General features: G+C 46.7%; 1 protein-coding gene across 1 annotated transcript in view; it reads right to left on the reverse strand.

Moving 5' to 3' along the window:
- Window positions 1-17,272, reverse strand: part of RAPGEF1 (Rap guanine nucleotide exchange factor 1) — a 162,676-nt gene that overhangs the window by 52,198 nt on the left and 93,206 nt on the right. The window contains exons 7-11 of the mRNA XM_054997396.1: window positions 12,397-12,520; window positions 10,283-10,466; window positions 9,340-9,810; window positions 2,734-2,936; window positions 2,009-2,167 (exon numbers count right to left, since the gene is read on the reverse strand). Coding sequence (XP_054853371.1) covers window positions 2,009-2,167; window positions 2,734-2,936; window positions 9,340-9,810; window positions 10,283-10,466; window positions 12,397-12,520 — 1,141 coding nt within the window. The remainder of the gene's footprint in view (window positions 1-2,008; window positions 2,168-2,733; window positions 2,937-9,339; window positions 9,811-10,282; window positions 10,467-12,396; window positions 12,521-17,272) is intronic.

Raw genomic sequence — 17,272 nt, forward strand, 5'->3', positions numbered from 1 at the left:
TGCCCTTGGAGAAGAGATTTATCTAGGAGGTTGTATCGATTTAAAGGACGGTAATCAGAACTGACTGTTGGGTGCAAGAGGCTCAATTGCCTTTGCCTGCTTAGGGGAGGAGGAAGGGTTTCCCTCCCCAGTGATCAGCTCCTTGGTGCTTAATCTTTTTAACAGGTTTATCTTTGGCTGTTTAAAAAGCCTTGCTGTTCTTACTGGTGCGTAGAGAAGAGGTGGAAGTCACAGACGGAAGAGTTGCAGGCAAGTAAGAACTGCACAAGGGTTTGCTTTTAAAAAAATTAAGAGTTCCAATTCTCAGCATTTTTCAACAAATGGAAAAGAAGGGAGCGCATAAAACTCTCCAAATGCATAGTCTCAATGTATTTCTTTGCAGCTGCACCGTGCCCAAAAGAGAACTTTCATATCTTAAAAAACAGAATATACTTCCTCTTCTTTTGAACAAAGTGGCTCTAAAATGTCTTAGATTAGCAGCATGAAACCACTTTTTAACCCAGAGTACTCATATTACATTTTTTAAAAATCCCCATACGGTGCCTCTTGTAACACTGAGATTTTTCATATTCCGTATTTCTCAAAACTGAGTAGATATGAAGAGAAAGAACAAAACCCACGTAGTGTGGAGAAAGAGGTTCTAGGAAGGCTATAAGTTCAAACTGCGAGGCTTAAAGACCTATGGCTATGGGCAGACTGCAGATACTGAATGTGTTTTTTTAGTGTCTATGAGGGTATGCCTACACTCAGATGGTTTAATATCAGGGTAACGAAGAATCCTCTGAGATCCTTAGCCCACCCTTCTCACAACCAGGGCTTTTTATCAGCAGGAACGCAGTGGAACGGAGTTTCAGAACCTCTTGAAAATGGTCACATGGCTGGTGGTCCCACCCCCTGATCTCCAGACAGAGGGGAGTTTAGATTGCCCTCTGCGCCAATCTCAACTCCCCTCTGTCTGGAGATCAGGGGGCGGGGCCACCAGCCACGTGACCATTTTCTCCGAGGGCAACCCACTGAGTTCCACCACCTCTTTTCCCAGGAAAAAAGCCCTGCTCACAACTGTACAGCTTCTTAGAGAAACTGATGGTTAAACCAGTTTATGTTGGCAGTACAGACACACACTAAGTACAAGTTCAGCTTACTTTCTTCTTTTGCCATTCTCCTACCTTAGCAAAAACGACCAGCCTCGAACATACCATCCAGACACAACATTTAATACTTAATCCAGGTCAGGTTCTTGTAACGTGTTATATGTAGCTGCATTTGGAGACAGTTAGAAAGCTGCGGCTGGTACAGAACAGCCAGAGCTGGGTGCAGGCTGGTACCCCTTACATGGGACACAGTCTTCTGTTTAGCTGCAGATTACCTTCTGGACTTGACTCAAGTGCTAATTTTTACGTTTTCAGTCTTTCAGGACTGTTCCCTCCACAAAGGAACTGGTTAATTATGTTAGAATGCAGCCCCAGTGTTAGTGCAGCTTAAATATGTTACGGGATCTCCAAAGTTCCCAAATCATCAGTTTGCATACTTGATTTTGAAGCTATCACTGGCGATAGAATTTGAAGCATTTTAGGAGATTCATCTAAGGCCTCAAACATGGCTTGATGGGAGTAAAAATAAAGAATATTTATATTTTACTTTGGATTTTTATGCATTTTGACTTACTCAGAAGACAGACTTTAACCTAAACTTTACATAATAATCAGCTTTTCTGTGTGGTTGTTACATTTTGAGGGTTGAGATTTGGCTGTACTTTCAGTGCCTGGGGGTGGGGAATCACGACCCCTAACTCCACCCCCAGCCAAGACATGATTCCCTTGCTGGGATGTTCTGAATGTGAATTTCATGATTCCCATATGCATTCCTGAAACAAGACCCTCGATAGTATAACAAAGCACTGGGAGGGCAGAGAAACAGAAGATGCCCCCCCTCCAGGCCCAAAAATCCTCCCAGGGGAGGGAGCAAAAGAGACAGAGAGAAGAGGAACAGGCTCCAGTTAGTAACTCACCGAGTGCACAGGGAAGGAGGTGTGCTGGTGGAGAAAGGAGTTAGAGACGGACATACTGAGGCCCTGAGCGGTGCCGAGGTCTTCAGGGGTGAAGGGCACTTGAGGTGGCTGGACACAGAAGGAGACAGAAGAGAAGGAGGAGGTGGCAAAAGAGGCCTGCTGAAGGAAGAGAGAGAGAGCCCGAGGAAGACAGAGGAAAGACAGGGCAAAACAAGGCCAGCCCCACAAGCTTTCAAATCTAAGAGTTTGGGGGCAGGAGGGAGGGGGACATACCCTCCACCCCCCCTTTCTACATAAGCAGAATAAATTATGGAAAGCAATCATATATATTAAATACGGCAACTGTTTTTAGATGTGTGCTTTTTAAAAAATGAAGAAAACACACACACAAAAAGGCATGTTCTACTTTTAGAATACAAAAAAGTGGACATCAGGCATAGATGGTGAGAGAAGAAGCAAAACGGGTGAGCCAAGATCTGAATTCTGGGTCTGTCACACAAGTTGCAAAACCAAGTTCAACCCCCACCCCCCCCAAACACAGATGACAAGCTGCCGTGGCTCCTTCAATAGCTCCCAGCGCCTTCACCTTGGATCCTCCGGGTGTCCAGAAAACACAAAGTGTCCCACAGTCCCCAACGAGGGTGGTGCTTGCCTCCCTTGCAAGTGCGGTCAAGGTATCTAAACATGCCCCGACCGGGAGGCACCACAAGGACACGGGGACTCACCAGCTGCCGCTGTTTGGGGGGAAGAGCTGGGGGCGGGGCCAGATCCTGGCCAGAGTCTGCGCTGCTGAAGGAGTCGTTGAAGCCGTACACTTCCATCAGGTGCTTGTTCTTCTGCTGGTAGATGTGTTCGTTCTGGGGCGTCTGGTAGAACATGGAAGGCTGCGGCTCAGAGTAGTCTTCTACAAACTGCATGTAGGCCATCACTGGAACGCAAAAGGCACACCAAGGGTCACTTTCCTCTCCCTGCACCTGAAGGGGAAGGACCACTTTGATCAACCTGCTAATTGCCCTGACCACAGAGATGGACCCATCAAGGTGCACTGCGGGTTAATTCTGCACTTTCTACATGAATGGACTCTGTTGAAGGGCTGACACGCTAGTGTGACAGGCATCAGCGGCCAAAAACACTGAACTTCCTTCCTTCCTTTTTGACTCAGGAACCAGAGAGTACCCTCTCCATGTTCCTTTGATTTATCAATATATCTAACAATCAACACACACACACACACACACACACACCCCTGCAGATATTTAAATCTGCAGATTGGGGCCATGTACTGAACGGGGGGAGTTTTCTTCACTCTTGGGGGACCACACCAGAGTTGCCACAAAATATGAAGTTTTACAAAAACTGCAGGGGGAGACATTACACAGAGGGATGTACCCTTACCCCGAGTGTGCGGGGAGCTGGCAGCCAAGTCCGCGCAGTTGCACAACCATCGCCACTGCCACCTCTCCTCTGCAGGGCAGTGGGTGGTGAGGAGAACCAAGGACTGCCAGAGCGGCCACCCCCTACCACTGGAGCCAGGCAGCCATGCTGTGGGTGGGTGGGCAGGTGCAGGAGGTGTACCTGGAACCTCCACAGCCCCCCATCACTGCTGCATAAACCAGGCGTGCAGAGGTGGTGGTGCTGCAGCTGGGCAGGTGGACCCGCCTCCTGAGTGTGTGGGGGTGGGGGAGGATAGGCAGCTGCAGCTCTGGAACCAGTTGGAGGAGTGAAGGGGAATGAGCCGGGCACAGCAGCAGAGCAGAGGGGTGAGTGGCCGACCATGCAGAGCATCATCATCATCAACAGCAAGAAGAAAGGAGGAGGAGGAAGGCCAGTGAGTACAAGTTGGAGCTGCTGCCAGTGGGATTCCCCTTCCCTCCCTCCTTCCCGAGTGTCTCCTGGGTGCCTACGTGTTTCATTTATTTTTAATTCTTTAACAGTAGGCTGGTATTAGTATTGCAGGAAAAAAGACAAATGAAAGGATGTTTCAGTAAATTATTCACCTTTACAGAAATCTTGCCTAATTTTGCTAAAAGTTATAACAATGCATTACAGTTACAGATCTTTTTTTTGTAATTAGCATGAATCCAACTGGCCGCTGATTAAAGAATCCAGGGCTTTTTTTCAGGGGGAATGCGGGGGAACGGAGTTCCAGAACCTCTTGAAAATGGTCACGTGGCTGGTGGCCCCGCCCCCTGATCTCCAGACAGAGGGGAGTTGAGATTGCTTGGTGGTGCGGAGGGCAATCTAAACTCCTCTCTGTCTGGAGATCAGGGGGCGGGGCCACCGGCCATGTGACCATTTTCTCCAAGGGCAACCCACTGAGTTCCACCACCTCTTTTCCCAGAAAAAAAGCCCTGAAAGAATCTATTTTGTTCTAATACAATCAATGCATTAAAATACCAGACAGTACCTGCTCAGCCAACCAGCCCGATCTTTTTGGACCGGACAAATGCCCTGACCTTGCTATGTAGCAGCTTAACTCTCCTGTGGCTCCTCCTAAGGATCCATGAAGTTTCTCCTGTGAGAGCAAAGCCCAAGCACTGAAATCGGCATCCCAAATCTTCCTTGGCTGCCCTTGGCCGCACTTTTGCTGCTCTCTCTGCAGGTTTAAGCTTGGCATTTGCTCTGGGAAGGACTCTTCACTCAGGGGCTGTGAAAACCCTGAGCTCTGCAGTCCTGTCTTCTCCAAAGATCCAGAGGAGTTAGCCCTGTTAGTCTGTAGTTGCAAAATAGTAAAAAGTCCAGTAGCACCTTTAAGAGGAACCGACTTTATTGAGGTGGAAGCATTCGAGAACCGCAGCTCTCTTCGTCAGATTTTACTATTTTGTCTTCTCCAAGGCACCAACGCCCCAACCTCTGGATCAAACTCTTCCTGCTTTTCCTATATACCACTAACAATGTCCACCTGGGCGACAAGGTGGGAAATGACTCACAACTTTCTCCTTGACTTAGAAAAGTCTCCCTCTGAGGCATTTTGAGGGCCCAGCATTTCAGAGACACTTTTAAATCTCTCAAATATGAAAGTTCAATGAAGGGAAACAGGAAAGTCCCTGAAAGGGCAGCAGCTGTGTCAAATCCTCCTCTGCTTAACTCTTCTGACCTACAGCTTTCAAAGAGGCAGGAAAGGCAACGGAGTATGGAAAATTACATGGCCAGCTCAGTATTGGAGCTGGCAACACACACCCTTGGGCTTGTGAGGAAGGGAGGACACAATCAATGATGGAGTGATATCTCCGGAATGACGGAAAAGAATGAGAGACAGGACCGCAGCAGGCAGAGAGGGCCTGACTTGGATCTGGTTTCAATGTCCTGCTCCGTTATGAAGCTCTCAGATAGCCTTGGCTTGGCAGTTGTCATGTCTGCAACCAAACCTATCCAGCATGGTTGCTACGAGCATAAAACAGAGTAACTCCATGTGTAATGGAAAACAGGGTTGCACTTTGCAGTAACTGTTGGTTCATTGAGGTCTTCTACACAGGCACACAGTGGGGACTGTGCAGGCAAACGCTGGCTGCGGAGAGAGCTTTCTAGCCCCTCTCCCCCAGTTCTCCTAAGTCACCATAAGCACTTAAAAGAACTAAGAACTACAACAAGTGAACTCACAGTGGGGCCGGAGCGAGGGAATGTGTGCCTGCCCAGAAAACCTCAATGAACAACAGTTACTGGTAAGTACAACCCTGTTTTCATTTTCTGTCTTCTGTGCAGTCCTGCTCAGGAGTTCCCTGCCGGTAATCCTGTTGCTGTTGAGGAGGGGCAATTACGCCTACGTATTTAGCAGTTTGACAATTTTTCTTGATCTGAGAAAGAGAACCGTCAGTCTGAGATGCATATAATTGAGTACCCTTGAATGGAAAGTCCTCAAATTTTGCTTTTAGAGTCCTGGGGCAGGAGCCATTGACCTAAGACAGGAATGTTGACCGAGCTGCAGTGCTGGCAGTGTGCTTGGCTGCTGTCATCAATTGTTCTGACAACTTTATAGCCTCAGTTTGCAATATCTTGGCCAAACAACAAAGATTTTCTAATAAGGGCTCTCAGTAGGATGTTATTTTTCCCCAGAGGAAAAGATTGTAGGAGCTCGTGAGGTCTTGGCAGTTTGCGATGCAAAAGATGAGTGCTATAGAATAGTAGTACTTGTGTCCAACTGAGTCAAGTTTCCTGACCTCCCTGTCCAAGGGTGAAGAATGACAGCCTGGACCATGATGAGCTTGGACCTCTTCTGCGATCACGGAAGGAGGAGGAGGTTTGAACAGAAAAGGACATTCCTGCTGTTTCACTTTATAAAGGTTTTCCACCTTATGTGATACAGCGGGAATGGAGGAACGCTTTTCCTATATACCACTAGCAATGTCAAAAAGATCTTCGAGGACAGGCAAAGCAACAGGGGCTGGTGCATCTGGGTGGAGAGGTTGCAACACCTTCCTCTTTAGTTTAGGGTTAGCGGTTGGTGAAGCCCACCACCTGACCCTTGGACCCTTGCCTGTCATGGCTGGTGAAGGCCAGTGCTGATGAGCTTCGGGTTCCGCTGGAGGTTTGCCTTGCTTCAACCAGGGCCAGGCCTTTCTGACCCTGGAACCAACCTGATGGAACTCTATGTCTGCGGAAACCCAGGCTCACTTGCATCTGCTATCTTTCCGCCATGCCTACAAGGCAGAGATGTTCCGCCGGGCGTACAGTGGTTGAGGCAGGCGAGCCATCCAACTGGCCTCCTGCCATAGGGGGCTTCCCCCCGACCCCAATTCTGTATCCATCTGGTAGCTGGCCACACTGCCCCATGGTTTGTTCAATGCTGAATGGGAGGCGCAATATGTGTGTGGCTGTTTTAAAGTATTGTATTATTGTTTGATGATTTTATATTTTATGTTACCATGTTTTTAATATTGTATTTATTATATTGTTGTGATCCGTTCTGAGCCTGCTTGTGGGGAGAGCGGAATATAAATTCAATTAATTAAATAAGTTCTGGATATGGCACTGCAGAGAAGACTACGATGTTCCAGGCCAAATGTATGAACTGGGGCTACGGATTTTGAAAACCTGGTCTTTGTATCACCTATTTTGATAGTTATAACTGTCAGGAAGACTAGACTGCAAAGTGGTGAACTCGACAGAATTTTGTAGATCAGATATGCCCAGGGCTTTTTTTCTGGGAAAAGAGGTGGTGGGTTGCGCTTGGAGAAAATGGTCACATGGCTGGTGGCCCCGCCCCCTGATCTCCAGACAGAGGGGAGTTGAGATTGCCCTCCGCGCCGCCGAGCGGTGCGGAGGGCAATCTCAACTCCCCTCTGTCTGGAGATCAGGGGGCGGGGCCACCAGCCATGTGACCATTTTCAAGAGGTTCCGGAACTCCGTTCCACCGTGTTCCCGCTGAAAAAAAGCCCTGGATATGCCCAAACAAAGCCAATATGCCCCCTGGAGGTTACTGGTTGGAGATGGGCTCACACTTCTCCTCTGCCATGATATTATAGTGCCCTCCCCTATTGAGTTTATAAACTAGGGTTTAGAGGATGGAAATTATGAGACAGAAAGGGTTTGAGAAATCTAGTTGGTCTTTAAGGTGCTACTGGACCCGACTCTTTCTCTCCTACCACAGACCAACACAGTTAAACACCTGAGACTAACTTCAGGAGGAACAGAAATCTTTTTTTTAAAGGAAGCTGAGAATTTCAAATGACCAGGTCTTCAGGCTGTAGTAAAATCTGAGCTTTCAGACATGCACCACATAGAAAATGGCACATGCAGGCAAGATGTCCAGCGGATGTAGGGCATCAGGTGGAAACGGGTTAAATGCGCTACAGCAAGCTAATTGTACAGCCCCAAATTCTTTGGCCCCAAGGATGCCTCATGAAATCTCCTGGACAGACAGTAGCCTGGTTAGAGAAGAGCTTCCTTCTGGCTGGAGAAGGCAATCTAATCCATTTCTCCAGAGCTTGATAGATAGATTACAGAGGTTCCAGGTAAACAAAGAGATTTCTCCTACAGGTCCAGTTATGGAGGTCAAAGTGCAGGAGGCAATAAAGTGCTGGCTGCCAAAAGAGTCCACATCTTGCCAGGACTTTAAAGGAGACGCGGGTGTTGTAGGCAACACAAGCCTAACGGTTAGACTTAACCAGCTGAGGGTCACTTTTCTGGGGCAGAAGGGGGCAAATCGTACCTGGAGGGACACATTCAACCTGCAGGACTTTCTCACCAGGCCCTCCAGCTGCTGAACAACTTGGCAGGAACCTGCTGGACTGCAAAACCAGCTAGCAACCCAATGCTCCTGAAAAGCGACACTGAACAGGGTTTCTTAGGAAGTGAATATTTGGACAAATGAGGAGGAAGGGGGAATTTCACCCCACCAAAATCACTGGTTGCTTCCTAGAGCTGAAATGATTTCTGATAGCAATGGGAAATAGTCTTTGCACAAACTTGCTTGGGGGGGGGGGAACTCCGCCCTGCTTTTCCAATTTTTCAAATGCTTTTCAACAGACCCAGTTATGAATGCTGGAGGATGCAGCAATTTTTTGAGAAGGAAGGACAGAGATATGAAAATAATGAATTCAGAATTCAGTTTATTCACAAGCAGCAGCCAAGATCTCAGCCATTTTCCATGGACTGCCAGGAATTTTCACCAGCGAGTCAAAACTCCCTCCTGTTCAGACTCCCAGAGATTGTACACACCACTTAATACATATTGGAATCTTCCAATTCACCAGTACATAATTACTGAAGGTGTAGAAGGAATTCATCCTCTATTGGTATGCTATTGTTAGCTGCTCCAGTGTCTGAAGGCTGGGTGAAAATCTGGCCCTGGTCCACATGCCATGCACAGGGGACTCCCACACACCTCAGGGCGGGCAGCATCTGAAGACCATTGCAACTGAAACATTTAGGACCAGACTGGAATTCCTAAGAGGCCCCTTCCACTCCAATGTTCCATTACAACTGTTGTGCTTGACCAGACATATTCTCTTGAATATACCACTTAAAACAAAATCTGGTCAGCAAAAGGTATGCAGAGAGGTCTTCTCAGTGGCTGACCCATAAGTTTAGAACTTTCTTCCCATAAGTTTAGAACTTTCTTCCCTGGCTAAAGTTACTGCATGTGCATTCTAGGCAGGTGGCACCAGACGCGTCCTCTCTGCATCTTACAAACAGAGTGTAACTGCAAGTCTAGTGTTACCTATCCCCAGGAACATGGCAATCATCTAAGAACAACTGGAGGCCTGAGAACACAGGAAAAGGGGGTTTGTCGTTGTTATATAACCTTCTGCATGCTGCTGGCATCACATACATGCCCAAGACTTCTAGAAGACGTAAAAGCAGAAAACTGCTAAGGCAGGCGCTTGGCTTACTGTGTTTGTTTTTCTTCTCAGGCAGAGGCGGTGGTTTCTCAGAGTCTCCTGCAGATTCTGGAGCAGCGAAGTCAGCAAGGAATTCTACTGGAGCTGGCGAGTTTCCCGGCTGGAAGGGCAGCACAAAGTGCATCGTTGGCATCAAGGCTGGGTTGTGCATCTCATCCTCGGAGAGGTTATCATATTGCGAGGGATGCCTCTCAAATAAGATCCTACAACCAGAGGTGTCGAAAGCGTGGGCAGGTGTGCCCCTCCTCTTCTTCTCTGGCAGAGCCGGAGGGATATCTGCGGCCTGCATTGCTGCTGAGGGGCTGCAGTGCTCCGGCACCTGGAAAGTGCATCCGTGAAATGGGGAGCCAGACTCCACCAGGGACTCCGGCAAAGGGCTGAGGACGCCGGGTGCCTGCTGAGGTATCTGGTCGGTGTTGGAGAGATCCTGCTGCAGGAACTCGTAGTCCGGATCATAGTGATCTGTGGAGAATAAAAGAAGCACAATGAGCTCAAGAGGCCAAAAGACACCCAGCCCCATCAGCGAGGTCACGGCTGCACCCACGATCAGGTTTTAGTATCATGAAAAATTGTGCGTGGCTGCCTTGCACAGCAGTCTGCTTTAACAAGGAAAGCCAAGGATGGCGTATCTCTTACAGCCAGGAGACAAACAGTAGGACGTGCCCCGCCAACTCCTCCCGGAAGCACTCGGCCACTCACAGGTGAGCGCTGGATTCGAGTACTACTCTGGTCTGATACTGTACAGCATTTCTTATGCTCTTACAAATAGGATCAGGACGAGTCTGACCCGTCTGTATTCTCCCTCGAACTGCCAGCAGCTCTTTCCCCTCCCCAGCAGCCCAGGTCCAAACCCATCCCTTCCCTCACATTTTTCAGGTCATCAAGGTTTCTAGTCCCTCCGTCACTTCCCCTTTCAGCTCCCTCCTCTTCCTACCTAATGTTTCACAGCTTGTGTTGCGGGAGCATTGCCCACTGTCACAATCCAGCGAGGAGAGCTGCTCGTCGGACTTGCTGAGCTTGCCCATGCTGTTGTATGGCGAAAGGCGGGGAGAATCCCCTCCGTAAGACTGGCTGCCGCCCGACAGCCTCCGCTGAGCATAGCAGTCGGCATCAAAGTCCTGCAGGTGGAAAACAGATGTGAGCGACACCAAGCACAGATGGCTGGCTGCTTCGTAACAGACATCTCCTTAAACAAGAGGTGATTTCGAAACTTCCGGTAGACATTCTAGATAAATCCATTTTCAACAAGCCACGTATGAATTAGGTGCCAGCCTATCACTAAACTCATGCACGAGTGCATGCTTGCACATTTATACACACGCGCGCACACCCTGACACAGTAACCAGGCTGCTGGGACTGAATCCAGAGATTACATGCAGCGAGGGGATGGATTGAGGTCAACAATTAAAGTCCCTGAGTTGGGACAGGGGACTGTCCTACAACCAGCCCTTCACAGCACACTTGCATGACCATCTTCCATGCTCTTAATTAACCACCAAGCCTTGGACCAAAGAGTGTGGAGCCAGCAGGTACCTTCCCATGTGCTATTCTCCTGCTAATCTGGCCCCGACGACTGCTCACCCCACTGTGGTTTCACACTCTCTGCGGCTCATGAAGTAGCTAATCTCTTCTAATATGCTGCATTGTTTAAGTTAATCTTGCCAAACTTTGTTTCATCCTCTAGGCCCCCTCTTAAAATCTCTAGTTAAGTTCTATGCAGTGCAATCCCAAACATGTACACTCAGAAGTAAATGCCACTGATTTCAAAGGAACATCTTTCATTTCATACAGAAGCCAGGACTACTGTAATCCAATCACAATAAGAGGACTACTGTGATGTCTGATAGGGGTGTGTGATTCAGGATTCCGATTTGGGGAAAAAACCTGAATCGGAAAGATTCGGGATTCCTGAATCGGGCCCAGCATTGCTGGCCCGATTTGGAAATACCAAATCAAAGCTTTCCGAAGCAATTTGTATTGCTTTGGGAAGCTTTGAGCAAAGCAGCAGCAGCTGCTCCCACAGCACTTTTCTTGCTGTTTGCATTGCTTTCAAACTTCCCCCATGCCGGGTGAGGCCAGCATGGGGCATATGAAAGCCCCCTCTCTCCTGACGCTCGCAAGTGGCACGAGAAGGGTGGCATTGAGCTTCAGTGTGCTCCAAATCTTTATGGAGCATACCAAAGCTTTTAAACACCTGAATCCCGAAGCAGCTTGCCCCTTTGGGATTCGGGTAATTCCAGATTTTCTCGCTTAGGATAAACCCAATGCGGGAAACCTGAATATCTGGGGGGTGCACACCTCTAATGTCTTACTCCAGTTCTGCAGTTCGTCTGGTTTTCTCTTCCTTTCTCTTGGCCTTCATTGATTCCTCGTGCTCTGCAATGGCCTTCCTTTCCTCAATGTACTCAACTGCAGCTGTGTTAAATGACTCTTGATCTTCCTTCTCTTCTTTCCTTGACCCCTTTGCTCGTTCGACACTCTCACACTTTACCAACTCTTGCTGGTCTCCTTTCTTTCTGTCCCCACCACTCTCAGGGGAAGATCCTTCCTTTTAACATACACTTCTGATCATTATTATTACTGCCCATTATTTAAAGCACCCTATCCCAGCTGTTTGGTGGTGCATCTGCCATTTAAATTTTAAAAGACCATTATTTTCAATGAGGGTAGACCTGGTCTCCAGAGTTTGGAGACCCGATCTTCCCTTTAAAAATAACTGTATGTTTAAAGGGCTGATGTACCATGGACCAGCTGGGGGCCAGGGGCCCTTCCTTTCTCTCTGCCTGTGAGAGAAGGAGGCACTTTCAATATTATTGTTTTGTATGGGAAAGCTGGAAAGGACAGTATCAGGAGCATTGCTTGATATTTTCAGTACTTTCCAGAACGATAGCACTCCCAAAATTTAATGAAAATTTAATGATAATGAAAATGATAATAATGCCCTTCCCAACTTTCCAATATGGAATTAAAACAATGGTTTTGCAAGAGCGTACCCCTACCTCCCCACCACACCATCCTGACTGCTTCTAGAGTAGCCATGTGGTTACCTGTCTGTTGATTCCAATAGGTAAACTGGAGCCACTTGTGGTCCGGCTCATGGGTGCTACAACAGCCACTCTTGTAGGAGATGGAGCTGACTGACGTTTTTTGGGTGGCAGCGCTGGAGGAGGACTGTGCAAGAGAAATAAGAGATTTTTAGGAAAACCCATATAAGTAGTAAATACTTTGGTGTCACAATATAAGCAAACACCTGCACCCCGCGAGCATTACTTCTGAATTACCCAAGTCAGAGTTGGGGCTGGCCAGGACAGGCACCATGGCCTGAAGGGGGCTTGCATTCATCATGCACTGAGTAAACCACCATTCGGGCAAAACCGGGAAGATTGTGGCTGATTGCATGCATTTCAACTTTGTCCAGAAATATCACAGACCGGTCTGCTTCTTGAATTTTCATGACCTTTTCACCCCATTTTGTCTCTCTGTGCCCCTAGATATGGATCTGCTGACATCTGATGAAAAGGACTCTACACTGCAAACAATACTGCCACACTACATCTGCTTGAAGGGGCCACAAGACTCTGTCTTTGGCTTCTGCTGGGCAAGTCAACAAGACTTTCTCCAGCCGCTCTGCTTGCTGGTTTACAGGCCAACCAGCTTCCACGCCCTTTCAACAAAATCTTCAGCTTAAAAAAGAAGAAGAAACAATCCACGTAGATATGCACAATACTCGTGGCATTAAAAATACAAAGATGAATTTATTCTTTTGCCTATTTCAGACATACGGAGGAAAAATGCTTCGGACATGCTTCGGACACAGGTAAAGTACTCATGCAGTTGGAATCCAAATGGATTTTCCAACTTAATACTCTTTCACCGCATGGATTAAACTTAGAGATTGTTTACTCTTGTTTCCTATGAGAATTGTGATTCATTGTAAGTAGTGGAATTCCCCCGGACCTTCCTCCAGCTGCAATTGGTTTAGATAGAACATTGATTGATTCGGCCCCGAATGAGAGATATATACACAGTCATTACCTAATCTATTACTTGTCCGTTAGCACCACCCCTTCACAAGCCATAGGAGAGTATAGCTGGAGATTGTAACACATTGTAAGTGAACATATATTTGAGTTTCAAATGTATTTTTACATGTAATATTATGTATGTATTTGCTGATTGCATTTTATATTTACAGTGTGTCCAGTCCTGAATTCTTTCATGCCCAGGATGAAGTGAGTTTCACTCACGAAACGGGTTAATGATACTTGCCTGCACATTCCCGTCGGCGTTTTTTGAATAATTTAAATTATTGGACTGTGAATGACATAACACCTCTCTATGAATCTCCACCTCCGGCTTTCTATCAAAATAAGACACTTGGCACTTTAACTGAATGAAACGAACTGTACGGACGACAAAGATTTTTCAAATGATAGGTTTACTGAATATGACTGTATTTTTGTATTGTGTATTTATTAACTGTATAATTGCACTATTGCACTTCTGCACTTTCATATGATATACAGATTACACAACTATTGTGAATTTGTCCCCTGGAGTTGTTGTTTGTTCCCTATTTCAGACATACAGCTCCACCAGAACGGGTGCTAAAAGTGATCTACTCCCTTAACCCCTACTGACAACCTAAACTTATACATATATTTATTTGCTCTGACACTGCTCCAGAGGCACTGACTCCCAGTAGAATTCTGGATTAGGTTCAAGGTTTCGGTTTTGACCTTTAAAGCCCTTAGCGGACTGGGACCAGCATACCTGTGGTACCGCCTCTCACCATATGTTCCCCAGAGGGCCCTTCATTCGGCAGATCAACATCCGTTGGTGGTTCCTGGCCCCAGGAAGGTCTGTCTTGCCTTGGCCAGGGACAGGGACTTTTTAGCCCTGGCACTGACCTGGTAGAACTCTCTGTCTGTGAAAACACGGGCCCAGTAAGGTTTACTATCTTTTCGCTGGGCCTGTAAGACAGAGATGTTTGTATGGTGGTCGAGGTGGGAGGACCCCCTCTTCAACCGGCCTCCTGACAGGAAGGGGATGCTGTCCCCCCCGGTCTGAATAACATCTACCAGTTTGCCACCTGCCCCATGGGTTTTGGTTCTGGAGGGATGCTGCAATGTGAATGCCGCTGCGTTATTAACTGGAACTGTTTTTATTATGCTACCTTCTTTTTATACCTTGATACGATCCGCTCTGAGCCTGCTGTGCAGGGACAGGGGAATATAAATATAAAAAACAAACACACAAATAGCAATCCAATCACAAACATTAGCAAAAGTATCTGACAAGATATGGGATAAATAATGCAAAGAATGGAATTTCAGAAGTAGAAACAAAAAATAAAATAAACAGGAATAGACTACGACCCTGTTCTCTTTATGAAAGCACTCTCCTGACCACTCCATTGTGAACGTGTGTTATGTGCCATCAAGTTGCTTCCAACTTCTGATCACCCCATGGAACTCCCTATCATGGACAGCCTTGCTCAGGTTTTGCAAACTGAAGGCCACGGCTTCCTTTACCGAGTCAATCCATGTTGTGTCTTCCTCTTATCCTACTGCCTTCAACTTCTCCTAGCATTGTTCTCTTTTCCAATGAGTCTTGTCTTCTCATTCCATGACCAAAGTACGACACTCTTAGTTTCATCGTTTTAGCTTCTAGGGAGAATTCAGGCTTGATTTGATCTGAAACCCACTTATTTGTTGTTTTGCCCATCTATGGTATCCACAAAACTCTCCTCCAGCACCAGATTTCAAAAGAATACATTTTCTTCCTCTCAGCTTTCTTCACTGTCTAACTTTCACATCTATAACAGGGAATACCATAGCGTGAATTAGTTTGATCTTGGTCCTCAGCAACATATCCTTTTCTTTAAGGATATTTTCTAGTTCCATTATGGTGGCTCTTCCAAGTCTCAATCTCCTTTTGATTTCTTTGTTGCATCTGCCTTTTGGTTGATGACAGAGCCAAGGACTAGAAAATGTTTAACAATTTCAATTTCTTCATTATCTGATGAAGGCAACTCTGAATCCTGAAAGTTCATGCCCTGGAAATCTATTTGGTCTTTAAAGTGCTACTGGATCTGAATCTTGATTTTTTTCATTGTCAGCCTTAACATTGTGCAATTCCTCAGAAGTCATTAGTTTTGTCTTCTTGATGTTCAGCTGTAACTCTTCGTTGGCACTTTCTCCTTAACCTTCATCAGTAGCCGTTTTAAGTCTTTGCTACTTTCTACCAGTAATGCAGAGCCATCTGCATATCTCAAATCGTTAATGTTCCTCCCACCAGTTTTCACTCCACCTTCATCTAACTCTAATCCAGCTTTCCTTATGATACGTTCTGCATACAGATTGATTCCATTATACAACAGACTTAGAGAAATGCCCTCCTGAACAATTCTGCTTTTCACCTCCTGCGGAATGATGGAAATGTGAGGGCCTCCCTGACCTCCTCAGGCCAGCCATTCTAAAAGTGGAAGCCACAACAGGGAACGTCACAGGTACGGACAGCTGTCGATCTCACCCACTCGCAGGGTGGGGCCTCCAGAAGGCTTTAGGACTTAGGGGCAGCTCCTTCCTTACTGGCTTCCTCCTCTCAGCCCTGACCCCACTGGTTTTCTTTGGTGCCTGTCAGAAGCTTTTGCTTTATAAACTGGCCCTGCTCTTGGGGCTTCAACATTCATGCGCCAGCCAAAACCTGTCCAATTTTCTCTCTCTCTCCAGAAAAGCTCTACTTATAACATTTCTGCGTACCATATTTTTAGCTGGCCTAGCTAAACCAATATGCAGAGAAATGGGACTGAGAAGGAAAGCTGGTCCCAACCAGGTTGTCAAACTCATCCCAGGTTGTCTGGGGCTTTGACCAAGTGATAAAATGGCCGCTTTGGCCACCTCAGTTCTACCAAGGGAATGTGGAATTTACCCAGGTGGCCAAGGGCCCAAGTCAGCAGACCTCGATGAGGAGAACTTTTCCACCAACTTTCTCACCATCCCTTTCACCACACCTCCAGCAAGAAAGGCAGTGATCTGCAGTTTTCAGTCTTCCTTCAACACAAAACCTTTGTCCAGTCCTTCCATTCATTTAGTGATCATGGGTGTTTCCCTGGCCATACACACCGGCTTTGGGGCCACTTCTTGGGAGCTCACGGTCATCTTTCTCCCCCCCCATTAATGTTCACTTGCTGACTTGAACAAACAGTTAACTTATGGATGGGTTTTAACAAAAGATCATAAATTTTTTCAAATGAGTTTGTAACAGAAGGGCATATATTTACTAACAGATAGAAAATTATGAAAGTATGCCAAAATATCAAACAAGAAAATGTCCAATAACTAATGAACAAAAATAAACAGGGGTAAAGAACACAGAACCTTTCCCCTAAACCTAAGACTGTGAGCCCTAGGTTGGTAAAAAAAGAAAAAAACCAATTTCCCCCAGTTTCAATGTGGGATTTTTATCTTTATTTTTTGGTCCTGATTAGGAGACAGTTCATCTCCTGCAGCCATGTTTTCTCCAGAACACCCAACACATGGCTTGCCCTCTTCTTCTCTACTTGCTGAAGAAAAAACTACTCTTGTTGCCCCCAGAATATCTGAGGTCTGATTCTCCTCCCAGGGAGTTCTTTTATTCACATCAGGTTACGTCCTTTCTCAAGGAAGGAGAATTCCAGTTTTCCCAGTTCCAGGAGGTGTCATGGACAACAGGACTTGTGTGACAAGGGCTTGCGCTTCAAGGAAGGGCCTTTTAGGCCAGCTCAATCACAATTTCTGGATCGGCTGCAGCTCTTCTAGCCAGGCCAGTCCCCTACTAAAAGCTAACCTGGGAAATGCATTTCACAGCCGTGGCCCTGCCTACAAAGTCTGTTTTAGCACAGACCAGGCAGAGGGCATATTAAAGACTCCCCCCTCCCCC

Source organism: Eublepharis macularius, chromosome 14 (genome assembly GCF_028583425.1).
Source record: "Eublepharis macularius isolate TG4126 chromosome 14, MPM_Emac_v1.0, whole genome shotgun sequence".
Classification (NCBI taxonomy): domain Eukaryota; kingdom Metazoa; phylum Chordata; class Lepidosauria; order Squamata; family Eublepharidae; genus Eublepharis; species Eublepharis macularius.